This window comes from Populus euphratica, unplaced genomic scaffold (assembly GCF_000495115.2).
Source record: "Populus euphratica unplaced genomic scaffold, PopEup_1.0 scaffold41.1, whole genome shotgun sequence".
Classification (NCBI taxonomy): domain Eukaryota; kingdom Viridiplantae; phylum Streptophyta; class Magnoliopsida; order Malpighiales; family Salicaceae; genus Populus; species Populus euphratica.
Genome location: NW_011499868.1, coordinates 2,002,701 through 2,028,615, shown reverse-complemented (window position 1 = coordinate 2,028,615; position 25,915 = coordinate 2,002,701). Strand labels below are relative to the sequence as shown.

General features: G+C 32.8%; 4 protein-coding genes and 2 long non-coding RNA genes across 6 annotated transcripts; 2 read left to right on the top strand and 4 right to left on the bottom strand.

The window, feature by feature from the left end:
• Window positions 1–876: 876 nt before the first annotated feature.
• LOC105126710 (protein WUSCHEL-like) lies at window positions 877–2,273 on the bottom strand. Its single transcript, XM_011027657.1, has 3 exons — window positions 1,871–2,273; window positions 1,641–1,744; window positions 877–1,206 (listed from the first exon to the last, which is right to left on the bottom strand). Exons 1-3 carry the CDS (start codon window positions 2,214–2,216, stop codon window positions 877–879), a joined length of 780 nt encoding a protein of 259 aa, XP_011025959.1. The 5' UTR covers window positions 2,217–2,273.
• Window positions 2,274–9,190: 6,917 nt separating this feature from the next.
• Window positions 9,191–13,054, bottom strand: LOC105126709 (uncharacterized). Its single transcript, XM_011027656.1, has 6 exons — window positions 12,781–13,054; window positions 11,898–12,497; window positions 10,891–10,976; window positions 10,463–10,773; window positions 10,218–10,289; window positions 9,191–10,124 (listed from the first exon to the last, which is right to left on the bottom strand). Exons 1-6 carry the CDS (start codon window positions 12,947–12,949, stop codon window positions 9,827–9,829), a joined length of 1,536 nt encoding a protein of 511 aa, XP_011025958.1. The 5' UTR covers window positions 12,950–13,054; the 3' UTR covers window positions 9,191–9,826.
• A 1,074-nt stretch (window positions 13,055–14,128) lies between these two features.
• Window positions 14,129–14,874, bottom strand: LOC105126708 (uncharacterized). Its single transcript, XR_842471.1, has 2 exons — window positions 14,588–14,874; window positions 14,129–14,501 (listed from the first exon to the last, which is right to left on the bottom strand). It is a non-coding gene; the product is annotated as an uncharacterized LOC105126708 (long non-coding RNA).
• A 352-nt stretch (window positions 14,875–15,226) lies between these two features.
• LOC105126707 (uncharacterized) lies at window positions 15,227–15,740 on the bottom strand. Its single transcript, XR_842470.1, has 2 exons — window positions 15,464–15,740; window positions 15,227–15,330 (listed from the first exon to the last, which is right to left on the bottom strand). It is a non-coding gene; the product is annotated as an uncharacterized LOC105126707 (long non-coding RNA).
• Window positions 15,741–17,981: 2,241 nt separating this feature from the next.
• Window positions 17,982–20,251, top strand: LOC105126706 (probable mitochondrial chaperone BCS1-A). Its single transcript, XM_011027654.1, has 3 exons — window positions 17,982–19,098; window positions 19,311–19,661; window positions 19,843–20,251. Exons 1-3 carry the CDS (start codon window positions 18,178–18,180, stop codon window positions 19,915–19,917), a joined length of 1,347 nt encoding a protein of 448 aa, XP_011025956.1. The 5' UTR covers window positions 17,982–18,177; the 3' UTR covers window positions 19,918–20,251.
• A 2,506-nt stretch (window positions 20,252–22,757) lies between these two features.
• On the top strand, window positions 22,758–23,563 carry LOC105126705 (histone H4). The gene has a single exon (XM_011027653.1). The coding sequence runs from the start codon at window positions 22,862–22,864 to the stop codon at window positions 23,171–23,173; it is 312 nt and encodes a 103-aa protein (XP_011025955.1). The 5' UTR covers window positions 22,758–22,861; the 3' UTR covers window positions 23,174–23,563.
• The last annotated feature ends 2,352 nt before the right edge of the window (window positions 23,564–25,915 follow it).

Sequence of the window (25,915 nt, the reverse complement as noted above, 5' to 3'; positions counted from 1 at the left end):
CATAATTTATTAAAAAAATTTCTTTTAACATAACAAACGACTAATCTGTTAATAAAATTCACCATAATTTATTAACAAAATTTCTTTTAACATAACAAACGACTAATCTGTTAATAAAATTCACCATAATTTATTAACAAAATTTCTTTTAACATAACAAACGACTAATCTGTTAATAAAATTCACCATAATTTATTAACAAAATTTCTTTTAACATAACAAACGACTAATCTGTTAATAAAATTCACCATAATTTATTAACAAAATTTCTTTTAACATAACAAACGACTAATCTGTTAATAAAATTCACCATAATCTATTAACAAAATTTCTTTTACTGGTACTTCTATTTATTCTTGTTAATTTTATAGTAGTGTAAATTACCATAACAAACACATTATTTAACAAATAAAAAAAGTACCATAATTATCTACTAATTAAGCATGTCTCGACTCAGGATAAAGATTTGATCGGGTAACAAGTTGAATAAATTAATTTATTTTAAAAAAAATTATGAAAACTACATGTTAAAAAAGACGAAGTTAAATTGGTCAATCTAAATTTTTAATTTGGTTATACCAGATCAAATTTCTCTATTTTTTGGTGAACCTAAACCGATCAAGACTTTAGGTTATCCCACCGAGATGGTCCGAGTTTAATAAAAGTGTACTTAAATCCTTTGCGTGGCAGGTGTTAAGCTCACAACTACTTGGAATTTTCAATAAACAAGTGTCTAGCAAGAAGACAGTACCTTAAGAAGCACATAAAATAGCACTACTTAATCAGTAGCGGTACTCGTACCTAAGAGGAATATCACAACAAGACTAGAATTACTCAAGGTAGCAAACTAATTAAGAGGGATAATATTCACAAACATTAATAATCTTGTGGTTGGCCATTGTAGGAGTAGAGACTAAGGTCCAGGGAAGTACGGGCAGTAGTGTCATTGCCATAATCACCATAGCCACAGCCGCTACTGTAATAAAAGTCCGGGTTAGTATTGTTGATGTCGAAAGAGCTACTGATGTCCTCACCAAGCATGGGAAATAGAGGAAGAGTCTCAATCTTTGCAGCTGCTTCTTGTTCTTGACCAAATACAGCATAGGATGAACTGTGAGGGTTAATGTCAACCCCTGATCCATAGTTAATATTGCTCATGGATCCACTACCAGCACCATTGCTACCACCAGCTGGTGCTGAACAGTCCTGATGAAGCAAACAAAAGAGTTTTTTAGACCTTTTCTGCCCCGTATCCTGTTTACAGGAAAGTAAAATGGCAGGCTTAATTCAGAAAAAGAAGAAGCTGTTTTGTTCAAATTTATAATTCCAAGGAAACCAGAAAAGGTTCTGCCTTAACTATAGATATTGCCAAGAAACTTTTTAAGGCTGTAAATCTCCATTGTACCTCTGCCTTTGTGATGGGAGTATTAAGGCAAGATCTGATCAGTTGATGTCGGTAAAAAGGTAAATGAAAATTCACACAGCATTAGTATTCCACAAGGGTGTAACTTTTATGTTGATTTCTTTCTACTTTAATGCCTAACAGCAAAAGCATATTAGATTACACCAACTTCAGCATCATCAAGAAGATCTTATCAAAGGCATAAGTCACTGACATTTTCTGAGTCATTATTTCTTACCCAAGAATTCTTCTCCTGCATGGTTACCGATCCATATCCATGGTTATCTGCCTGCCCAACAGTAACCACACCGGTATTTACAGATGAAGAAGCCGAAGAAAACCCTGCAAAATTGTCAACACAAGACGCATAAAATAAACAAAAACTCGATCAAGTCTAGCTAGCCATGATAGCACTGGAAAAGAAGGAATCAAGTTAGAGAGGGAAATAACAACCAGGACTATTATTACTGTTGGAGTACTTGTAAGAGTAATAATCTTCAGGTTTCCAGGCAGTTCTTTGTTGCATGGGGACTTCATTGGTGAGTCTTTTCTTTTGCCTCTCACGAGCTTTATGGTTCTGAAACCAATAAAATACATTCTTGCCTTCAATCTTGCCGTACTTTCTAAGCCTAGCAGAGATCTGCTGAATCTCAGCTCCATTTGGGGACCTCACACCTTTGATGTAGTACAGTTCCTTCAATATTCTTATCTGGTCAGTTGTGGGATTCCACCTTGTACTAGTTTGCCTGCAAAGAAAGCTCCCTTTGGCGCCACTGTTATTATCCTCGTTTGGTTGTTGTTGGTGAGGTTCCATGATGGATTGAGAAGCCAGAACAAAACAAAGGGAAGAGAACAAAATATCTAGAATAGAGGATTAATTAGTTGTAAGAAAAGTAAGAGGTGGGGTAGCATGGTGTGTGGGCGAGATCAGGCTTGTGCATGAAATAGCTAATTAGAGTCTAGGGGTTATATGACCTTATGGTGTATAAAAAAGGACCAGTCTAAGAGAGTTGTATATATATAAAAGGCACATGAGATGGAAGGGGAGGATATATATCAGAGAAATATCTGATAGAGAAGGACTGAAGTTGACAGTGAAGTCTCCATAAGAAGAAAAGGGACAAATGAGAGCTTAGAAAGGGAGGGTATCAGTGGAATAACTTGGATCAAAAGGCTATGATATAATTAAAACTAGTCATTCAGTTTCCTTGAGAGAGACTTTAAAATGTAGAAAATTGAGGCACATATGGAGCAAGCTAGTGATATATTGGAAAGAAAGAAATTAGAAAGTAAGGAAGGAGTGAATGATGCTTCTGAATGAATGAATGAATGTCACAACACGATGTAGTGTGTTCATGTCTAGTGACACTATCATGGGCAAAACCAAGTTAAATCCTGCTGGGGGTAGAAGCAAAGCAAACGAAAATAAAAAAATGCATGGCCATATATATATATATATAAAAGAAGATCAGAGGTAGTGTTTATCATGTCTTGGCCTAGCTACGAGGATCTATCTTTATATATGCCACCCATCCCTGCAATAACTAGTGCTTCTACATGTTTTTGCTTTATTACCTATATATATCTTAAGATTACAATATCCACTGCAAGAATCCCAGGAATTCAAGTAAGCATCTTAACTGGTTAATTTACGACTTGGGGACTAGCAAGGGGACCGCTGTGTTATATACTAATATTGTTCAAGTAAAAGCAAGCTCTGATTTGGCAAAGTACAGCCTGATCATGGTGATAGTGAGTGTCTAGACATGCAATTAATAAAGAGAAGAAGCTTGGAAACTGCAAATAGTACTGAACCTGACTTCACTGTCCTCGATCGGCAAGATGTTCTAATTAAGGCAATAGTTGGAACATAACCATGACCTTTGCTCGTATAATTTCTCTTTTAGTTGGAAACATGAGGAGTACTAGAATTTATCAAAAATAAATAAAAACCATGTTGCAGATATATCCCCGGCCGATCCTTTCATCTCTTGCTCCCTGATAATATTTTCTTCAAACCCCTCTTCCTAAGTATTTTTGTAAGCATTATAAGGAGTAGGATTTATCAAAAATAAATAAATAAAGTTACTTCTTAATGTTACCAATATTGTTGTTTTTTAGAAACGAAGAATTTATCAGATTAAAAGTGTTAAATTGTTAAGTTGTCAAATAATTGAGAAGGGTTCAATTTTTTTTTATTAACACGTGTATTTGAGTTAATTTATATACTTCTTAATTAATTTTTCGGACCCTAAACTTAAAAAGAATTCAATTCTTAATATATGTATAAATGATTTTTTTTTACGTACGCAAGTAAATAATATCTAGATTTATATAATATAATATATATAATTTATTTATTTTCATAAAGTACCAAAATAAAACCTTAGAAATATATATTTTCTATGCCTCAAATTAAATAATATATATTTTAAATCGTTTTGATTCTGGCATAGAACCACGTTACCAATTTGTTTAGTGAAGCAGCTGGTTTGTTCCCATCCCATTGAGAACTAGCAAATTGAGCCACTTTCATTTATTACAGCTAAACAATTTTCTGAATCATTGTCAACGTCTTTACCCTTGCGTGGCCTAGAACTTGAACGTGGACTAGATAGGTCAAGCAATAACATCAAATTAATATATAGCAACAAGAAGAGTTAAGAAGACAAAGTTAAGCAGTAATGTCGGCGATTGGGTTCAAAAACAATCTCACTGTCACCATATATTCATTCCTTTGCACCACGAATCACAACGCCTCCCAGAAATAAATGTAGCCAGATTATTGATGTTTTGGTTACTGTCTCAGGAGTGTTTTTAGATACAATATTGAATGGTTTTCAAAATATTTTTTGCTTGCAAATAGGCCATCATCAAGAGCTATATCATTCTTTCTTGTGTTTCCTTTTCCAAAAATAACTGAAACCTAGCATCGATATTCATAGTGCATGAGGCAGTGTGTGTCATCTGTGAGAAAGAGGCACATTTTCACCAGGGAAATCAAGTTCCACCCCACGCATACATTACGAAAGGGTGCATTGAAATGATTATTATCCTGCCCACAGCAGCAAGTACCAAGCAGTCCCGTCGCCTGAGGCCCTGAGCACGTATTTTTGTTTTTACTTCACAATATCAGATTCATACCGGATCCTCCTTGGGAAAAAGAAAATCACTGTTCATGTTGGTTTTGCATATGCAAGTTCTTTGTGCCCGTTGATCGACTTAGAGGCACGGACTCCTTCTGTCTTCAGTGCATGATTTACTACCAGGTTATCAGAACTATCGAGAAATATATATGGACTACAAGAGATTGGACTACAAGAGATTCTAAATCTAACTTCTTCTTTTTTCTTCTTACCCTTTACCTTTCTCTGAAATCCTCATTGTCTCATATGATACAAGCCTGAAAAAGGTATGAGAAGCAGTAAAAGAAAATTGGTGGGAAACTATCGTTTCTTGTTCCTGCCCAGAATTCCGAAATTTGGATAAAGTCTCATCATTACACGGCACATCAAGAACTATTTCAATCACCTCTCCTGTGTCTTTAAGTTTTTAGGTATAATATTGTACAGTAGTATTTAATCTCTTTAAATCATGTTAAATTATAATTATTATACCCATTCAACTTAATGTAAAACCCGGGTTAAGGGTTGAGCATGTGTTAATAAAAGAAATTTAAAAGGATAAAATATGTCATTTAATAAAAAAATTGAGTTAATACATGTATTTTACCATGTTACAAGTTGACTTGTAAAATTAGTATGTTAACTTTAAATTTTGCTTTTCTCTTCAAATTTAATTAATATTGTGATAATAATTGTTTTTCAAATTATTTTTTATTTAGAAATATATTAAATTAAACATCTTTGCACAGTAAAAACAAGCAAAAACAAAGGTGTCTTATACTCATCGGACATGGAGGTGGATCGTCCTGTGTCATCTGGGTTTAATAATAAAGCCTTGAATTTGTTTGAGTTTGACACTTCATCATAAGATGAAGCTATTTGTTTGATTTTGACACTTCATCATGAGATTTGGCTCTCCTTATCATGCATTTATTTTGGATTCTGCAATCTCTGAAATGGGATGTGGGCATTGGTGTTTGTTTCTTGGAGCCAAATAATAGCCAGTGTCGTTCTCTCTTCTTGATGATCATCTTTTTAAGGCTTGGATTTGGCAGGGAAGGCTAAAAAACACATCTCTCTCCCTCTCTCTCTTATCTAACATCCTGAACTGCTGATGAACTGCTGACCTCATAAGGAATGCATTATTGATATTGCCCAGCCGCAGGGGTACCCTTCCTTTTCTTCGGGGTAATCATCTCTTTGGCTCTTATTTTCTCCTCCCATATCTCTAAAGATAACATCACAATATCAGTTCATATCTCTTAACCTCTCTTTCTAGCTGCTAGCAGTCTCTCGTTTCTCTTTTTTTTTTTGCTTTCTGTCTCGTTAATTTCTAAGAAAGGGATTGGCCACCTGCACATATAAAGAACAAACCCTAGCCACAACTTTTACTATTTCTGTCACGTTTTTTAAGTTGTATGTATTCATTAATTAAAAGATAAATGCTAAGAACAAAAGCAAAAGCATTTCACGTTCAAACAAAAACCTTGGATGCGAAAACTTCAGTGAATATTGTTTATGCTTGCGCTGTGTAGTTTTGCAGCATCATAGGATGGTTTATAAACATATAAGTGGACAGGTTCATGGTTCCAAAGAGATTGGATCTTTTGTAGGACCACAAAGTACTGGTCTTTTTGTTAGGAGCTTGAAGCAGGGATCGATATTTGAATGGATTATTTTGGAACCACTTTCACGTTTTTGGCCAACTAGTTAGTTTTAACCATGTTATAATTAAACCTGCTTGACTTTACATGCTAATTTAGTTACTCGTTGGTTTGGGATTCGGCATGGATTGTATTTTAAATTAAATTGAGTGGTAATTGTTTTAGTTAAACTTGATTTATCTGGTGGGTTAACTCATAAGTTTTATCAAAATTTTATTTAAATTAAAAAATAAAAATTTAAAATAATATTATTTTAAATTGATTCAAATCAATCTAATTAATTACCACACTCACAACTTATATCTAGGATTAGACTATGTATAATAATTTTAGTTTCAATTACGAAATGGATTTCACACCTATAAGCCACAAATAATAAAGTGCTCATTTTACAAAAACAATTAAATTTATTAGTTTTAGATTTTTTAATAGTGTTAATATGCTAATATTAAAAATTTTTAAAAAAATCATAAAAAAATATTATTTTAATATATTTTCAATTAAAACAACACTTTAAAAAAATATTTTAATCATAATATAAAACACATACGAAATCAATAAGTTTCATTGTGATAATCTTGGAACTAATGAAAAAAAATTACAGAACAATTTAACACTCATAGTTTGAGCTAGCTCCCACTTTAGACCTAATTTTTTCAAATTTTCCAAAATGGTCACCCCCGTAACTTTGTTGTTATAAGTTGTCTATATATATATATATATATATATATCATAACAACTGCTTTAATTAATACCTCCTTTAATTAACATCATGTACTTTATTATTGTGAATTATAATAACAAATTAATATTTTTTTCCTTTTATTGAAAAAACCAATGAACTGGCCTTGAAAAGTAATTAAAGAATCTTTTTTGCAATGTTTATTTGTCATTTTAAAACTATTTAAGTAACTCGGTCTTTTTCGCAATTTCTTACAAAGTTAAATTAATTGGAATAATCGTGTGGTCTGAGGTCTGAGAGCGATTCAGTAATTTAATTAAAAATAATTGTTAGCGAGTTTGTGCAAGGAAGTCACCCCATCGTCTTTGAAAAGCATATGTGGTTGCTCACAAAGGCTAAAAAACATAAGCTTTCTTGGTGTTTTCTGGTTCATCACTGTAGTTACTACGTTTATAGATAACATGTGTTCCTAGAATACTTCTGGTTTATGGTGGTTGGCTTTCTTCTTCTTTTTATTTTTATTTTTATTTCCCTTTTTTTTCTTGTTTTTATGCTTAGCCTTGTAACATTTCATATCAACCTTTTGGTTTGTTTTTTTTTAGGATTTTGTGCCTGTTATTTTAATTGTAATTTTGTTTATTTGAGTTGATATATAGAATAATTTTTTAAAAAACTTTTACCCTTTATTATTTTTTTATTTTAGATTTGGTTTTCATTCTTTTTATTTCTAATGATTTTATTAAGGATGTATTTTAAAATTATTTTTTTTATGATTTCATACTCTTTATTAATTATATTTATAGATCAGATTTTATCCTTATTTTTTTTATTATTATTGTTTTTTTGCATTGACAAGTTTTTTAAATTAATATTTTTTTTATTTCATCATTGACTATAAAATTGAGCTTTTTAATTCACTTTGATGCTAGAATTTAAAAGGTTGTAAATTTAAGAGCTTAACATATGTTTAAAAGACACCCAAGTTTTTTTTTTTCCTCTCTATTTTAAAACTTATATTTCAACATTTAGCATTTAATTTGATTGAATATTAGAATCTGTAATTTTTTTTTTCTTGGATAGAATTTTTCACTTATTTTAAAAATCATCAAGGCTATCATGGTTCTTTTTATTTGTTATTTTTTGTTAGATTTATCTTCTTTTAAAATAATTTTTTAATTAAACTAAATTATTTGCTTAATATTTTTTTGAAAAAATATTGTCCAATATATCACCATCTTTATTTTTTTAAAATTGTTTTTAAAGGTTAGACAAAAAAAAAAATTTGACTCATGACATAGCGTGAAACAAAAATGCATTTGTTTTTTCCCTTTCTTTTCTTAAACTTATGTTTTTTTTTAACTTTATTCTTCAATATTTAATTTATTTAGAGATTGAGCTTTGTAATTTTTTTAACTTTTTGTAGGAATTTTTTACTAATTTAAAAAATAACTTGAATTATCTCGGGTCTTTTTATTTTTTTATTCTTTGCTAATTTATTTAATTATATTATTAAGTTAACCTGACTTAATGGATTTAATCAAGTCAATGACTTGAATTTTATATATTGTTTTTTATAAACATTGTCATCGTCTAGGCTTTTTTGTGTGTGTGTTAAAGCCAATTTGATTCAGGACAAAACATAACACAAGTTATTAATCTAGATTTGCTCGAGTTATTTTTGGATTTTTTTTAGTTGATTTTTTTATTTTTATTTTTTAATATTTGGTTAATCAAAAACAAGTTTATTAATTTGTTTTATTTTGAATTTCATAAAATTATTATATTCTTATATCCCAAATCACGAATTAAATATAATTATTTTAAGTCGATTTTTTTTATCATGGTCTCTATGCTTTTAAGAAAATATTAAAAATATTATTCAGTATATCACCACCTCTGTATTTTAAAAGTGTTTTATCCATTATACATCAAAATCGTGCCTTCATAATGTTACGTGGCACAGTACAGTACAGTACAGTACGGGTAAAAAACTAGTTTGGAGCTGGGTTATGCAGGTTTTCATGGATATTGTAACACACTTGTGGGGGCTTTGGGAGCAAGAAAGTGAAAGGAAAGGATGGATAATAATGGCATTTAATAAGATTTCATTATCAATACAATTAACATTAGGAGTTATGACGTCATAATAACTTCTTAGACGCTCCAAGGTTGAGATTAAGACAGTTGAAATAGAAAGGGATGATATAGAATGATTCTTTAGGCAAAGAAAATAGTAAAGCTAGTCTTCGTCATTATTATTAAATGCGGTCCGACGGCAAGCCAACCTAGCATGTAACCGGAACAGGTATAAAAGACATTCAACTCAGAATTCACCAAAGCTAATATTAATAAACTTGCAAATCAATAATTTGTTGACACCAATCAGGTCTAGGAAAAACAATTACAATACTACTCTCAAGACTTCCAGTGTAGAATATGAAAACAATATAATGCCATCTCGCGCTATGATGTGGTGGAGTACTTCTGTCACCAATCAGCTTAACGGCACCTCAACAAAGCAGCAATCCGTCACAATTCACAAACAAGCAGGCAGCATCAAGCTAGTTGATCCAATTACTCAAATACCGAGCCATGCTTCGAGATACGGATAATCCGATCAGGGATTTAACCAAAACCAGATCTTCAAAGGATTCCAGCCACACAATTGTTGTAGTAATGTCTAAAACCTTGGGATTCACTAATAGACAACAGACTCAATATTGCTCTCTATTCCACCGTAAACACCCATGTAAATATTTGCTTTGATCAGAATCAAATGAAGAATGCATTAGGTGTTGCTACGTATAGATTAATATATTCAGCAGAACTCTCTGACACTGAAATAAACCTCAACCTCCATATCCGCTTTCCACAGAATACTCAAACATGCCAGCAATTAAATCTCGGATGTCCAAATCTGAAAGGTACACTTCAGGCAACAGAAGGCTGGACCTCATCCATCAGCTCTACCTATATTTTCCTTGATCCTTCGCTGATATGCAGCCGGTCGTCGACTCTGACTTGAGTAATCAGGTTCTGATTGAGAACCATTCTCTGCAGATCTCCTTCCTTCCATCTTACCCTCTTTATTAAATGGCCGCCTTTTCATGTAAGGCTCAGATTTAGGAGAATTTAACCTCCTTGTTTCATCCGGTTCCTGTGGCAATGGCTGAATTCCCTGCAAACCAGGATCTGGAATAAAACCTATAGGTCGTTTTGCTTCATCCATTTTTCTAAATGTGATTGATATCCTATAACAAATACAAGGTGGGAAAGGAGTCAAATTAAATAAACACCATACAATAAGAACAGCTCAAGAAGATTCAAAAAGATTCAATCGCTACCTCCTTTTATGAACTGAAGGCACACAATGCTTAGCTACGTCTGCTCCATTTCCATTTAAGACAAGAGCAGATCTGAAAACAAACATGACTAAGATTTTGGTTCCATGACAACAAAGGTGGAGTACAAACAAATATCAGGACAATAATTACAAGATCATGCACAATATATTAGACAGGAAAAGAAGAAAGAAAAAAAATGATATAAAAGGAAGGAATTGATGTCAAGGATTGCACGTTAGACATACCCCACAGGAAGAGGGATTGCGATTGGACCATCAAAGTCACCCACACCCACAATCTTTAAGTGTGATCCAAATAGCATGTTGCACTCGCTAAGAAAAGAGACAGTACAGAAAGGTCGAACAAAATCATGGTTATCAATGTGAGGAGGTATACAGTCCCCTTCTTCATAAATGTTAACAATACAACTGTCCGGCACACAGGTTGGTGGGATAACATGCCATCTGACCAGCCTTCTGATGATCACTTTAAAAAGGACAGGTATAGGATCTACCATTTCATCCTGGACAATGCCTGGCGGATTTCCATTTTTATCCTGCCACCATAGTGTTAATATTTCAAGTTTTAACGTTTGTGCAGTTTTGAAATTCAAATTTTTGAATTGCCATAATTCAGAACGTTGATGATATGTAGCAAAGGGATCAGAACTTACTGTTGCGTGATTGTAACAACAACCAAACTGAAGAGTCGCACGCCCTTTCCCCCTCATCCACTTTTGTGGAGCTGAATACGTTTGTTCTGGGAGAAAATTTCAGAAATTCCCTCCCAGTTATGAACAATGATATATCAAATAATTGAACATTTTCCGAGAAATGTTTTACCCAGTTCAACTCACAGATGATGCAAAGAGAAAATCTTGGACATAAATTCATACCTCTACTGATGAAAGCACATCTAACAGATCAATATACTGTATGTGAAAAACAGCTAAGGCACTATTCAAAGCTAATGAGTCTACCATGGATGTGCTCAGGTCCATAGAATTAGAAGAGGAATATAAAATTCCAAAAGATTACCAATCAACACTCAAGGTGAGTTTTGACATCAGTCTGCAAATCACCATGAGTACTGAGCTGAAAGTGCAAAACCATGTCAACAACAATGTGCGACCAATTTATAACATGCACGGGAAGATAATATGGAATGCTCAAATAGATAATACCGAATAAGTTGAAATCTACTTTCATAACTTCAATGTTTTATTTTTAAAGGAACAGCATAGTCAATTGTTTTAGGGACCAAAAAGTGTCAAATAAATGACGAAAGCTTAGATTTATTGGCATATGAAGCTACGAAGCACAAAAAGAAGATGCTTTAAACAGTCAAAATCTCTCAGTCAATTGTCACCATGGAAAATGTAGGATTTAATGATTGGTGCTAGTGTGCTATATGGTGTTCTTTGACAGTGATGAAAAACATGAACACCACTAGTTTCAACTGTGCTTTTACTAACACAAATTGACATGCATGGAATAAATATGAGTGTGCATACATACTAGGAACTGCAGCTATTTAGGAACATAAAACCAGTGGCCAGAGCAATTAAGCAAAAAATGTAACATAGCACATAGAAAAGAATTTCTGATTGGCTTAAGTGGAAAACTTATCAACAGATCAAATAGAATAGCCTGGGAAAGATAAAAGCTTTATGAAACCAACCTTTCAACTCTCCCCTTTTCCCTTTCTCTTTAAGAGCATACACATGATCAACAATCCTCTTCTGCTCCGCGGTACTGAAAATGTCCATGTGAAGTTCAAGACCCTGGAGAATATTAGTAAGCTTCCCATTAACCTTCTCATAACACATAAACTCCTTCTTCCTCCTCACATTCATAAACCGATTGTATTCGCTCTGCTCATACGCTAATGTAGTAGGCTTCCCAACAACCTTTGTTATCCTCAAATCACCCGATGAATCATTCACATTAACTTCCCGTTTATTCAACTCCTGCTGTTCTAGCTCCTTCTCTTCTTTTGCAAGTTCATCATCCTGTGCCATATCCGCCCAAGACATCCCCAAGTGCCTCTCACTATGAAATCCACTAGTAGAAGCCTCCGACATGGGTGGTGTTTCAGACGACCCAGGTGTTCCATCTTTCCAACTAACTATCGAATTCGTGTCATCTTCCTCTTTCAAACTTCCCACGGAATTATTTTCACAATTAACATCAGAACAGCGGTTCCCGTTGGACAATTCCACTTTATCATTCATTTTCGGAAAATCCCCACTCTTATCTTCGCCTTTGAGCTCTACAATAACTACCAAACACGCCACAACCAAAGGCTCCAAATCAGTTAAAAATTCAAACAACAACAAACCTCAACTTCAACAAAATAAAATAAAATAGCAACAGTTACAGTTAACATCAAACAAAAGAAACCCTAGTTTTCTAACTATCAACACTGTAAATTAAAAAAAGAAAACTAATTTCTATAATTCAACTGATCAGTTAACAGTATATTTATTATTTCAAAAAACTGGTGCTAAGATAATAAACAAAAACAATAAAAAAAAGGTTCGGGAAAAAAAAGTTGTTGTAACCTGAGAGAGAGCGAATGCGATCGGAGAGAGTTTCGGTGCAGTCACGGCAGAGATCCCGAGAGAGGAAAGGGAGCCAAGTGGAAAGAAATTCCGAAGCGATTTTAAGTTCAGACGGTTGATATTGAACAAGGAAGCGGTCATCGTTATCGGGATTATTGAGTTCGGTCATGCCTGACTGAGCTGGTGACTCGGAGAGAAAAAAATATGGAGAGGGGGGAGAGACAGTCAAACAGACAGAGAGGGACAGAGAGAGATGACTTGAAACACAAGGATTGTGTGGGAGGTGGTAGTAAAAGGTTGGTCGGTCGGGTGAGTGCTGGGTAGGAATGTTAAATTGGGAGTTTATGAGGGGTAGTTTCGGGATGAGATATATAGTTTCGATTCGGTTCTCTTTTTTAATTTAAGAATATCCATATGATCATATATAAAAAAAAAAAATTAAATAAAAAGGACTGTAACACATTATGAAGCATCAATGGTTTCCATCAAATAGTTTGTACGGGAGTCTAATTATTATGGTTATTTTCTGATTATTTTTTAAAATATTTTTATATTAATATAAATATTTTTAATTTTAAAAATTATTTTTAATATCAACACATTAAAATAATTTAAAAATATCAAAAATATATTAATTTTAAAATATTTTAAAAACATAATACCAAACAGCATGAGGGTACTTTCATGGCATCAAATGATAGGGTCTTCCCGCAAAAAGAGACTCGGATGCCTTGCACCAAACACACACCAACAGTAGATAAAAGGGATAACTTCGACGAACTTTGCTAGCTAGCTGTAAAGGCCCAAGCATCTGCTCGAAGGAAGTGGGAAGATAAGAACCTTTCTGAAAAGAATATTGAACTTTACTTTGGAGAGAAGGTTATGCTGTTGTGGCTCAACAAGTTTGCTTATGCTTCCATTTTCATTATGATTGGAGGTTGGATACTTTCCCGGTTTGTAGGGCCTTCTCCTAATCTTTACCAGGAGGACACCACTCCTCTATTCCTTCATATCAAAGGGTTCATAGCCAAGATGAATGAAAAGAGACTGCCTTTTTTGCTCGGGTTTATAGAGATTTTGTTGCTATGAATCGATTATGCAATCAGTTGTTACATTATCAAAGCATAAATCTACTCCGTCCAGTTTCAATGAGGTTGCTTATGCTTCGTCTCGAAGCTTTAAGCAATGTCTCCGTCATCTTGAATACGTCAAGGTGACACTCTGTTGCTGAGTTATATCCCTTCCCTGGATGAATCCCGAATAAGCAAGCAGAAGGCAGGAGCAATCGCTAACAAGTTACTTCAAAATAATTGCAGTGGACAGGGAAAGAATCCATAAGAACCAATGCTCAAGCCAACAAATGAAACTTTATTACTCCAGTTGAGAAAAGAAAACAAGCTTTGAATATGGAATGGAACTCTCTCTCCCTCTATTTCTCTCTCAACACGCACGCATGTTCTCACTGCTATCGATCACATATGAAAACAAGCAAGCTTTGAATATGTTCTTTGTCCTTCAATATCACCACCGCTAATTTCTAGTGCCTAATGTCCTAATGTACGCCTATACGACTTGCATTTTTCTAAAACCAGATGTTGCACAAAACTGAAACAGAACCTCAAACGAAGGGCATTGCAAGCTACAAAACTCTAGATCCTCTAGAAATTCACAGCTATAAGACATTGACTGGCTAAGGAACCATGTCTCTTAGCGTCTTACACCTGCATTACACACAGAACTATGAATTGAGCAAGTTCTGCCCAAAAGACTAATACTGTAGAGCTAAGAAAATACTTTAGTTGCTCACCTGTTGCACCATGCTCGAGATGCGTAGTAATGATTGTTGCAATTTTTGCACATCCAATCTCCATTTCGCCATGGCTTGGCTCTGCTATGCAAAGCGGAAAGTATTACAATGTAATTGAGAAATTCGTTTATCAATCTCATGTTACAATATGGTGTATGCTATATGTGCATGTACAGATACTTGGAGTTACTATATTTATCCACACTCTGTTAGGTTAGAGAGAGCACTAGATTTAGTCTTCAAGTTCAACTTCCAATATTCCAAGTGATTCATCATTTTGCAGCACATTTCCTTCAAGCTCTTACTCAACAGAGTAATTTATCAGTTTTCTGTTTAATTTCATTTATACAGATCCAGGGTGCATCTTACAGAATCAAGACCGTGAAGGTGATATATAGATCACACACTCAAGAATAAACATACACTTCAGCGCTTAGAATCAAAAGAGTTCTATCATTGCACCAAAGGATGGCCCTTTCCCAGTTTATATAGTTTCTCATTATTCTGTGTAGTCAGCTAACGGGGTATTGTGTAGAAGGATCAACCCAATCAACATTTACCCTTTTCCAAGCAGTGCAGGCATGGTTAATTGATGTGGAATTTGCACTGGTGCTTGCCAATTTGGAGCTAATACTGTACTAAAACTGGGATAGGGAGCATAAACTCCCAAACATGTCTGCTTTACTTCCAATCATAATAGACAAACAAACAACAAGCAGCACAGAGTTTCCTATTGCTCTTTGCTACAAAATAATAATAATAATTGAACTATACCTGGTGGCGAGGAAGCATTGCACTGCAAATGCATCATGTAAGATGCTATGATCCAAAATGGAAGTGAATATCTAAGAATATACCCAGCGAGCATGATCATGCCTACGCACGGGAAGAGTAATTATGGAAGCCACAATTGCATAGCCAGTCACCATTTTGCCATCCTTTTGGAATTGGAGCAGGAGGAGGTTGATTTGGAGAGTTTGCATATGAAAGTCCGGAAATCTGGTTTCCACCTAAAGGCCAAGTAGAATTCTGCTGAACTCCATGATCATCAACACCCCCAGCAGACCAGCTTGAATTCAAGCGTAGCGGTTGCTGAAGAGCACCATTGCCTGCTAATCCAATATTCAAACAAAAAAATATTCAATTATGAAATCAGAAAATAAATAAACAAGAAAAAGGATTTTAATCTGCATTAACCTTTTTAAAATCATGATCAAAGTTATTAAATTAAAAGTATTGTACATAAAAAACACAAAACCAATTCATAATAAATCAAATGATGAAAGATGACATTTAAAAAAAATCAATGACATAAAATGATCCAAACCAAAAAATAATAATTAAATAATGAGGATAAAAACCTAAATAAAAGGTAAATATGAGGGCAACTTTAAATTTTTAATTAGAGGGTGAAATTAAAAATACAAATAACTCTAATAAAATGACAAAAAATATAAAAAGAATAAAGATTTTATTAGAAAAAATGATACACAATGAATTTAGATCGAATAGTAAAATTAAAAACCAATGAAATCTTTACAAAAGAACCAAGAAAAAAAATCAAAATCAAAAGAATTAGAATTGAGTCACCAAAAATAATACATCATGAATTAAGATTGAAAGGCGAAATTAATAACAAATAAGACTTTCATAAAAAGAGCAAAAACCAAAAAGAAAATCAAAAAAACAAGGACTGAAGCTGAAACACCAATAATAAAAAAGATCAAACTATAATTTATGAAAGAAAGGAGGGAAAAAAATAGCTCATAGGCAATAAATTGCTCATCATTATCGACATATGCTACAGCGATAGGAAGAAAACATGGAGATAATTTCACCGACACAATGAAAGAATATTTTTTTACCATAGGCGACACCGCACTTGCAAACCAGAGTTCACAACACCTCCCTCACATGCATCAACAACTTTTTCCATCAAAATAACATTTGATCTATGTAAAAAGATCAAATTTCTCTCCATGAAAAGAGTAATAACAAAAAAAAACATGTAGTGAAAAGATCAAAAGGCCCTGAACATATATTTTTTTATATATTTCAATAGTAAAGTTGTTTTTTTACCTTATTTTTTTTTAAAAAATCATTTTATATTTGTTTAAAAAAAATTTAATTTGAGAATAATTAAATAGTTTTACTATGTATTAAAAATCACAAAAGGTACATTTACCCATGGTCAATCTTTGTAGTCATGTAAAAAAATTTAAATACCCCTAACATTAATGCTATTGGTCTTTTAAAGGATAAAATAATAATTACATTATTTAAATAAATGGTAAAATACGTATATATGCATAATAAATCCGCCTTCCTTTTTTTTTTTTTTTCCGGTTTACTTGGTTGGAACTGGTACATGCATAATTTTGGGTTTCCTCGAGGCGAAATAAGATTTGTTATACAAGATGGAATTTTTTTTTTTTAAAAAAAAGGAATTTTTGGATCAACTTTTTTATACCGAGTCACCGACAACAAATTATTTCTTAGTCAAATCGTGACGTGTCATACACATACAAGATTTATATTTTTCACGGCCTACCTACCCCTAGAAATTAACAATCGTGAGGAGAAGCGTACTTCTATTTGAGCACAGTAAAATATATATATATATATTCAAAGTGTTTTTCTCACCGAGATACTCTTCATGATTGTAATGTAATGGTAACATAGTCGGGAATTTCATGCTAAGTGGCACATGAATAAGTCAAGATAAAAACACTTCACATATATAAATATATAATTTGAAATTTCATAGTTAATGAATAATCTCTTAATTATTTTTGAAAAACTCATTTAATTTTTGGGATTTTCTGAAGCTTTGGGAGTGTAGTATTATAATATCTTGTGGGTAACTTAGAGATTTATTAATCTAAAATTTAGCTCGGACTAATTTTTTTTTTCCCCACTATAATGTTGTTGGAAAAAAATAAAATGATATTTTTAATTTTTTAAAATCATAATTGATTTATAAGTCAGTCCATACCTGAGCATTGAAGCTTCGAGTGTTATCTTATCACTGGGGGAGTCGGCGGCCCGTCAAATGCTTCCAGACAATTTCTAGCACTTTGCCTCTACACTGACTCTGTTAGACTAATTCTTACAAGCAACCTCTTCTACAAGTTATCAGTTAGTAAGTGTTTACTAGTTATTATTTTGGATAAGCCTCCCCTAGATCGATTAATTTATGCACTCCTTTCCAGATTTCCAGTTTAATAAGGAAAGGAATGTAGGAATTAATCAAATTTCTAGCAAATTGAAGCTTCTTTTCGGACGTAATATGTACTATCAGAATATCACTTGCGACTTGATCTACCTTGCAATTCCAAGTAACCTTCTGTGCACTAGCAGCAACCGTATTATCCTAATCCACAGCGCAGAATTTCCCATGATTACACAGGAAGTTCATGGAAAACTGGTTTCATTTTCTGGACTTAGTCTTTGCATTTACATTGACGTCTTGAGCTCTTTCTTTCCTCTATAAATAGGAATGCACCATCGAAGATCTTAACAACAGATACCAAAAAACAGAGAAGAAGAAGGGCTGGCAAGCAGTAAAAAGAAGATCAAGAAAAGAGCAAATGGGGTCAAGTCTATCCCTGATAGCTTCTGTTGCAATTCTACGTAGCTCCATCAATGATTTCGTTCCGCAAGAAATACGCAGTTGTTTGCAGGAATTAGCGAGTCGTTTTTCCTCAGAACTCACCATGGTTATTAGCGACTCGCATGAAGGATCAAAAAACCATCTCTTTCATGCCTTGATGATATACCTTGGCAGCAATGCTTTCTCTACATCATCGGTGCCACAACGAATCACGGTTGGCAAGAACGAAAACATCAAGGCACTGGCGTATGGCCTCGACAGGAATTGCAAGATTGTCGACACCTTCCATGGTGTGGACATGAAGTGGTCTTACTGCAGTGAATTCAATCCAGCACTCCAGTATGAGTTGAAATGGTATGAACTTCGTTTTCATAAGCGACACGCGAGTATGGTCAGGAACAAGTATCTGCCTTACATTATTGAAATGGCTAAGAAAATTAAGGATCAAAACAGGGTAGTTAAGTTCTACACTACTCGCGGGGGACGCGATGGATGGAGCTGTAAGGGGATCAACTTGGATCACCCTATGACTTTCAATACGCTGGCAATGGATGGAAACCTCAAACAGAAAGTTATAGAGGATCTTGATAGATTCATCAAAGGAAAGAACTATTACAGGAAGATTGGTAAGGTATGGAAACGGGGCTATTTATTGTATGGCCCTCCAGGAACTGGGAAATCAAGCTTGATAGCAGCCATGGCCAACCATCTTAATTTTGACATCTACAACTTGAACTTGTCTGCTGTCAGTTCTGATTCTTCCCTGGAGTTTTTGTTGCTTCACATGTCCAATCGTTCAATTCTCGTGGTTGAAGATATCGACTGCTCGATTGAGCTTCAGAATCGTCAAGCCGGGGATCATCCATCGGATCATGATAAAACTCCTAGAAAGTCTCAGGTAGGATTCTTTTATGTTTCCTTTTCCGATTCCACATAAAAAGTATTTTCTCAACTACTCAGGTCCAAGATATTGTTATTTATTTAGTCAAATCACGTATCAAATCTCTGGAGATCTGCTGTTAGACTTGTATATGTTTAATTTCGCCTGGTTAAGGTTAGATACCCGACGACATGGTACTTCAGAACTGAAGCTATGTTTGATCCTGTCAGGAAAAGGTTGTGACACTCTCTGGACTTCTCAACGCCATTGATGGCCTGTTGTCCTGCTGTGGAGATGAAAGGGTTATAGTTTTCACTACTAACTACAAAGATCGAATCGATCCTGCCTTACTAAGAGCAGGCCGAATGGACATGCACATTAATCTTTCATATTGCACATTCTCCACCTTCAAGCAGCTTGCAGCCAATTACTTGGACATATGGAACCACGATCTTTTTCCTCGCATTGAAAAGCTTATTTCAGAAGTTCAAGTTAGCCCAGCTGAAGTTGCTGGTGAACTAATGAAGATTAGAAATCCTAAAACCAGTCTCGAGGGCCTCAGCAGGTTTTTGGAAAGCAAAGTAAGTCCCTGACCTCATCAGTTTATGTTTATTACCGACAAACAAGTTGCATGATGTAGCAATATAATTAAATTTCTGACAAAATCAAGCAGAATCCTGCAAGGGGTACAGAAATTTTGCGCCTCTTATGCAACTAAGATCTTTCACCATTATTTTTTGCTTCCTGTGTTGTATTTATCAGAAAGAAGCAGCAAAATCCTCAGCTCCCCCTACTTCGGTACCTGAAGGTGTTGAGGACGAACCAGGTGGTGTGTAACCGGCCGTGGTCACCATCAATCACGGCCATGAAGGTGGAGCCCAGCTACGAAGCATACGGCGACGTTGGGGAAAGAATAAACTGGCTAAAAGATTGCAAGAAATGTGATCGATAAAATTGGTTAATAGGATACAAGCCTGGAGATATATTCTGTTGTGTTTAAGGAATAAATTTCAACAAGTCAAGTATTAGGACAATTTGGTTGACTTGAAGGTCATGTGAACATTTTCAATAATCTAGAATTCTTTCTGGTAGGAGTTCCGGACTCCCTCGAATCTGTCTAAGAATTGTTCTTATTGTAATTTTCCAATTTATAATTATAATTATTGAGTAATTTACTCTTCCATTTTTACTCGAGACAGAATACCGACTCCCTGTATGCCAATAGGTTTTTTCATGCTTGTGCAGTGCATTCATTTTTCCAAGTATCATGGAATGTGTTATTTTTTTATTTTTATTTTTTTTTATTTATGTGGGGTGTCCGGGCCAGCTTGCGCGCACCACGACTAATCTCCACGACCCACTGAATGCTCTGCAAACCCAATAGGTATTTAAGGCACCGCAAGGGTGACAGACATGCATGCCAGGGCTCGGACCCAGGTGCAGTGAAATGTGTTATTTTCATAGCATCGGCTATCAATCTTAATTTGGCATTCCAACATTTTCACTTGAATAGTTCTACCAGAGTGCATAAACATGAATGTTCTAGTGAAGCTTTCTTCTTTTAAGGATGATTAACCAAACCTCTGTAAAACTGTGGTCGGAGCTAAACTCGGTTTCAACTACAATGCATCACGCCACCAAATAGATTTTAATAGCTTACTATAAAGTAATTTTATATGCAGAATATAAACCTAGATTGTATTGTTTATAGCTATATTTATGCCATTTAACTTGTTTTTTAAAATATTTTTCAAACTGTTTTTAATTTGATAAAACATCAAATTAATTTTTTTATATAATTTTTTGTAATCTTGAAGTCGTGATGTGTGTGTCTATATATATATATATATATATATATATAATTAAAAAATAATGTTGCAGAAATACTATACAACCTCATCACCAAATATACAGTTATGCAATCGTTGATTAAAAGGTTGCTGCTTCATACACATGATTACGTGATTAAGCAACTTAGATAGATGACTTTTATATAAGTGATCACCTGAAGTTCGCAATCTCTTCCATGTCTTCAATAAATCATAGTTTTAAAATCTAGTTACTTTTGGATGTTCAACTAAAAATCTAGTCGAGTTTAAAAAAATAAAATAAAAGATAAAAATTTGAGCCCAATAAGTTTTAATAAAAAATTCAGTTATAATTTGTTAATTATTTTTTTTAACAAAAACAAAGTAGTTTACTTTATAAAAAAACCAAAATTGATCTGGAATGATCAAATAACTTGGTCAAACCTCATAACCTTGAATTTGGACCAGGTCATTAAACCACCGAGTTTAAAAACTATACAGTAAATTATACTAATTACTCAAATCTTGGAAATTAAACAAGTTTCAAGGAATACTCAATATTATAAATTCTAGACAGATATTGGCTAAATTAACGTCCGGGCTTCAATTTTTTTGAGTATATTTCTTTTATAAATAACCAATCACAACACTATAAATATTAAAAATAGCAAGCATTAATTTGTCTGGCAGCATATAAGAAGAGGGAAAATAATTTATAATGAATTAAATTAAATTAAATATTTTTATGTATAGCTATGGTAGGAATATAGTTTTTTATTCACCCAGATTTAAATAAATTTTGATATCTATCTCTCTAAAACTTTATCATTTCAAGTTTCACCTAAACTCAATCCAAACACCTAAAATCGATCCAAACAGTAACTATTTATAAATTATCAAATCTGTTAATATATATTTAAATAGATATCTTTAAATTTAGAGAAAAATTATTACTCATTCAGGCAACTTCTTATAAGTTTAAGGGTATTTTATCACTAATTAAAAAGTCACAAGTTTGAACTTTTTCAAAATAATTAAAATTTTATATAATTATTAAATTTAAAATTTATAAAATTAATTGAGATACACCTAAACTAATCTAAATACTCATATTAATAATAAAAAGTAAAGTTTACTATCATTATACTATGCATTATATATAGTAAAATAAAATGCATTATGAATCTGAAAAAAAAATTAATATGTAGTTTTTATTTTTATTCCTTTTCTTTTTATTGTATAATTTTAAAAATAGAATTGATAAAATAAATTAACTCAAAAACTAAATTGATATAGATTAAAAAACAAGAGAATTTATATGATTAGACTCAGTTAAATATTTAAATTAACCCACAACTTATTTGATTTTGTATTAAAAATATTTTATTTTTTGTAAAAATAATAGCATTTTAATTTTTATTTAAATTATATTTTAGATATCTAAATTAACTATCTTAATTCATAACTCAAACCTTATCTTAAACGATCCTGGGTGAGTTTTAAAATTGTTCTTCGTTAAAGAGTAGAAACAGCGTAATTACACTAGTAGATGCTTGAATAAATAATCTAAGGAGGCAAAACTCCACGCTGGCAATCCTATATCCTGTTTATCTTCGTATCCGTTAGATCGATTTAACAAACGGTTATTACAAAAGCACCCGCTTGACGCGGATTAAACCATGGATAGAATAATCCTACGGATATTACAGCTAGAAGGAAGCCATGCTGGCAATCTCAGGCATCCTTAAACCTCGTTAAAACATCCGTCAGATGATAACCAACCGGCGGTGGATATTAAACCACCAAAAACACAAATCTGCTCTGCCGCCAAAACAAATGCCTTTTCCGAAGAGCTCTGCCTCGTATAAATACCCTGCCAAACCTCTCCATGCAAATCACCATTCAAGCACATAAAAAAATAGAAGAAGCTCTCCCCTGTTAGATTTTCCGAGAAAACAGGAAAGTTTGCGAAGATGTCGGGAAGAGGAAAGGGCGGGAAGGGGCTAGGAAAGGGAGGTGCAAAGAGGCACAGGAAGGTGTTGAGAGATAACATCCAAGGAATCACAAAGCCAGCAATTAGAAGGCTAGCAAGAAGAGGAGGTGTGAAGAGAATTAGTGGGCTGATCTACGAGGAAACTAGAGGGGTTTTGAAGATCTTCCTTGAGAATGTGATTCGTGATGCTGTTACCTACACAGAGCATGCTAGAAGAAAGACTGTCACTGCCATGGATGTTGTCTATGCTCTTAAGAGGCAAGGTCGTACTTTGTATGGGTTTGGGGGTTAGGATTTATCGGGTCTTCTATTTTGTTTGTATTGATTTCCTTTGCTTAGGAATTTAGATCTTCTATGGGCTGGAATTGAAAAATTGGATCTGTAATTGAAACAAGTTATTAATCCTGATTCAGCTGTTGCCATTTTAGGCCAAAATTGCTTACCTCAGTTTAATTCGTTTTGGACTTGATGCTACAAAATGCTCCGATAAGTGGTTTCTTGTGAGATTTGAGAAACTGGGCTACGAGGGTTTAGGAGAAAGAATCAACAATTTCTCGGTCTGACATGAAAGAGTAATTGGTGTGATGTAGTCAAGCTGTTTGATGTTTAGTCCGTGACGGGTTTTGATTGAAGAAACTGTGCTGTCTGTTTATATTTTTCGTTACCTTGGTGAAGGACCATTGCAATTATCTCATGTTATATATTACAGCACAAGGGCAGTAGTCTTGTCAATTAAGCCTTGTCTCGTATTTTTGCACCAAATCTTCATGAAGATTTGCAGAAGCTATGTGTAATGTTTTTAGCCAGAGCAGTTTGTTCTATGGAAGGGCTAGAATCTGTGAGATGGAATGGCACGGGGGAAAATATAACGATGTTGAAATGGAAAATATAAGTAATTGCTTTGATATTAATGGAAAATATAAGCCTTGAGAGTGATGCCTCCAACGTGTATAGTTAAGGGAAAATCACCACCGTTAATTTCGAAATCCAATGTTGCTAGTTTTTCTTTTACAAAAATAAATAAATAAATAAAACAAATCATTCATAACACATGAAAATTAAAATCCAACAATTGCTGGTTTAATTTCATAAACAGGACAACGGTCTCTCTATCAACACAATTATCCTAATTTTTTTTTAATTTTAATTTTTATAAATCTTTCTAGTCAATTTTCACAAAAAATAATATTCTCTTGCTCCTTTGATTTAAATACGAGATAATAGAATATTAAGAAAATCTATCTGACCTTTAAATAAAGATACCAGGTGGATTTTTTGTTTGAAAAGTAAATTTATTTTATTTTTATATTTTATAGTGTTATGAAAAATTAATTAAAAAATATTTTTTTAATATTTTATTATTTCATGAAAAAATAAATGGAAAAGTAATTTTTTAATTTTTTCCCCTAAATTTATAAAAAGAAAATAACCAATCTGATAGATAAAAATATTGAAGGAGAATAAAATTAAAAAAATTATAGTTTTATAAATTATTTTAAATAAAATAAATAGAAATTAAAAAAATCAAATTTTATATTTTAAAAAATAAAAAATAATGAAATTTTATAAATTATTTTAAATAAAAAAATATGATAAATAAAAACTTCAATAAATAAAGAAATGATAAAAAATAAGCTCAAAAAATAAATATCAAAATTAATATAAAAATTAAATTAAATTAAATTGTAAATAATATACTTAAAAAAATATATCACAATATATAATAATTAAAAAATTAATAATTAAATTTGATATGATCAACCAATAATATAATAACATATATATATATATATTATGTTTTTACAAGTTCTTAAAATAAAAAACAAACTAATTTTTTTAAACTAAATAATAATTTTTATTATCCAGATTTTTTTAAATAGTAAATAACGATGAAACAAATTGAAAAATAGTTCCTACTTCCCACGAAACAAATATTGCCTTTACAAAATTATGTTTGTTACGTTGGAAAGTGACAGAAAGCCAAGTGCACGTGTCTAACTTTCACCCGCTGTAGTCTTTCACCCAGATCGATAAGATCTCACCCGAGACCGAGACCGATTCCAAAGCCTAAATCCGGAATGGAATGGTTGATTTGACTTCGCAACCCCTACCACCTTCTAATTCTTTCTATACTCCGGTGCTGGTGGCTGCCAAGAAGAAAGAGATTCTACACCCACTACTAACTATGAGAGAGAAATTACACAACTTTTTTCAACAAAATACTTTGAATATTTTTTTTGAGATGTAATATCCTATGAGCTTTAATTTAAGATGTATATTACATATTTTTTTAATTTAAAATTGAACAAGAAAAATAATTATAACATCAGAACAATTCAGTTTGAGGTCTCTTAAATGATTTTAATCTATAAGTTGAGTTCCGTTTCATTTACATTTTTATTATTTTTTCAAATAAGGCCTAAATAAAAATATAATTTATGTGGTATTTTTTTTTTAAATGTGGAGTGTAATTAAGATTTTAAAATAAATATGTAGCGCGCGCGCACACTGTTTTTATGATTTTTCTTAATTTATAATACTAGCATTCTTTTTTAATTAATTCTTGCAATGTGAATGCAGACGGCTAGGTCTCTGGTGATAATAATTTCTTCAATTATTATGTATATTTTTCAATATAATTTTTTGAAATAGCTTATACATTTATCCAAAATTATTGTTCTTCACGGGTCATAGATTTTTTTGTTGATAACTAATTTCATAGGTCTTTTAGTGTAAAGTTAGTACCAAGTGCAATGTTCAAAGTTGCGTATAAGGATCCTTATAAAAGTAATTTAAAATGTATAAAGGTTTATATAATATTTAAAGTATTGTTCTAAAATATTAATTGAACTCTATAGCATGGATCACGATGAACGATATAAAAGTAAAACAACAATAATTTACAATAACTATGTAAGCAAATGAAGCGATTAATTGCTAATTATATTATGTTTAAGTTTTTTATGTTACCTGTTTGTATAAAAAAAATGAAACAAGAGAAAAATTTAAATCGAAAAATTTAGATCATAATTTT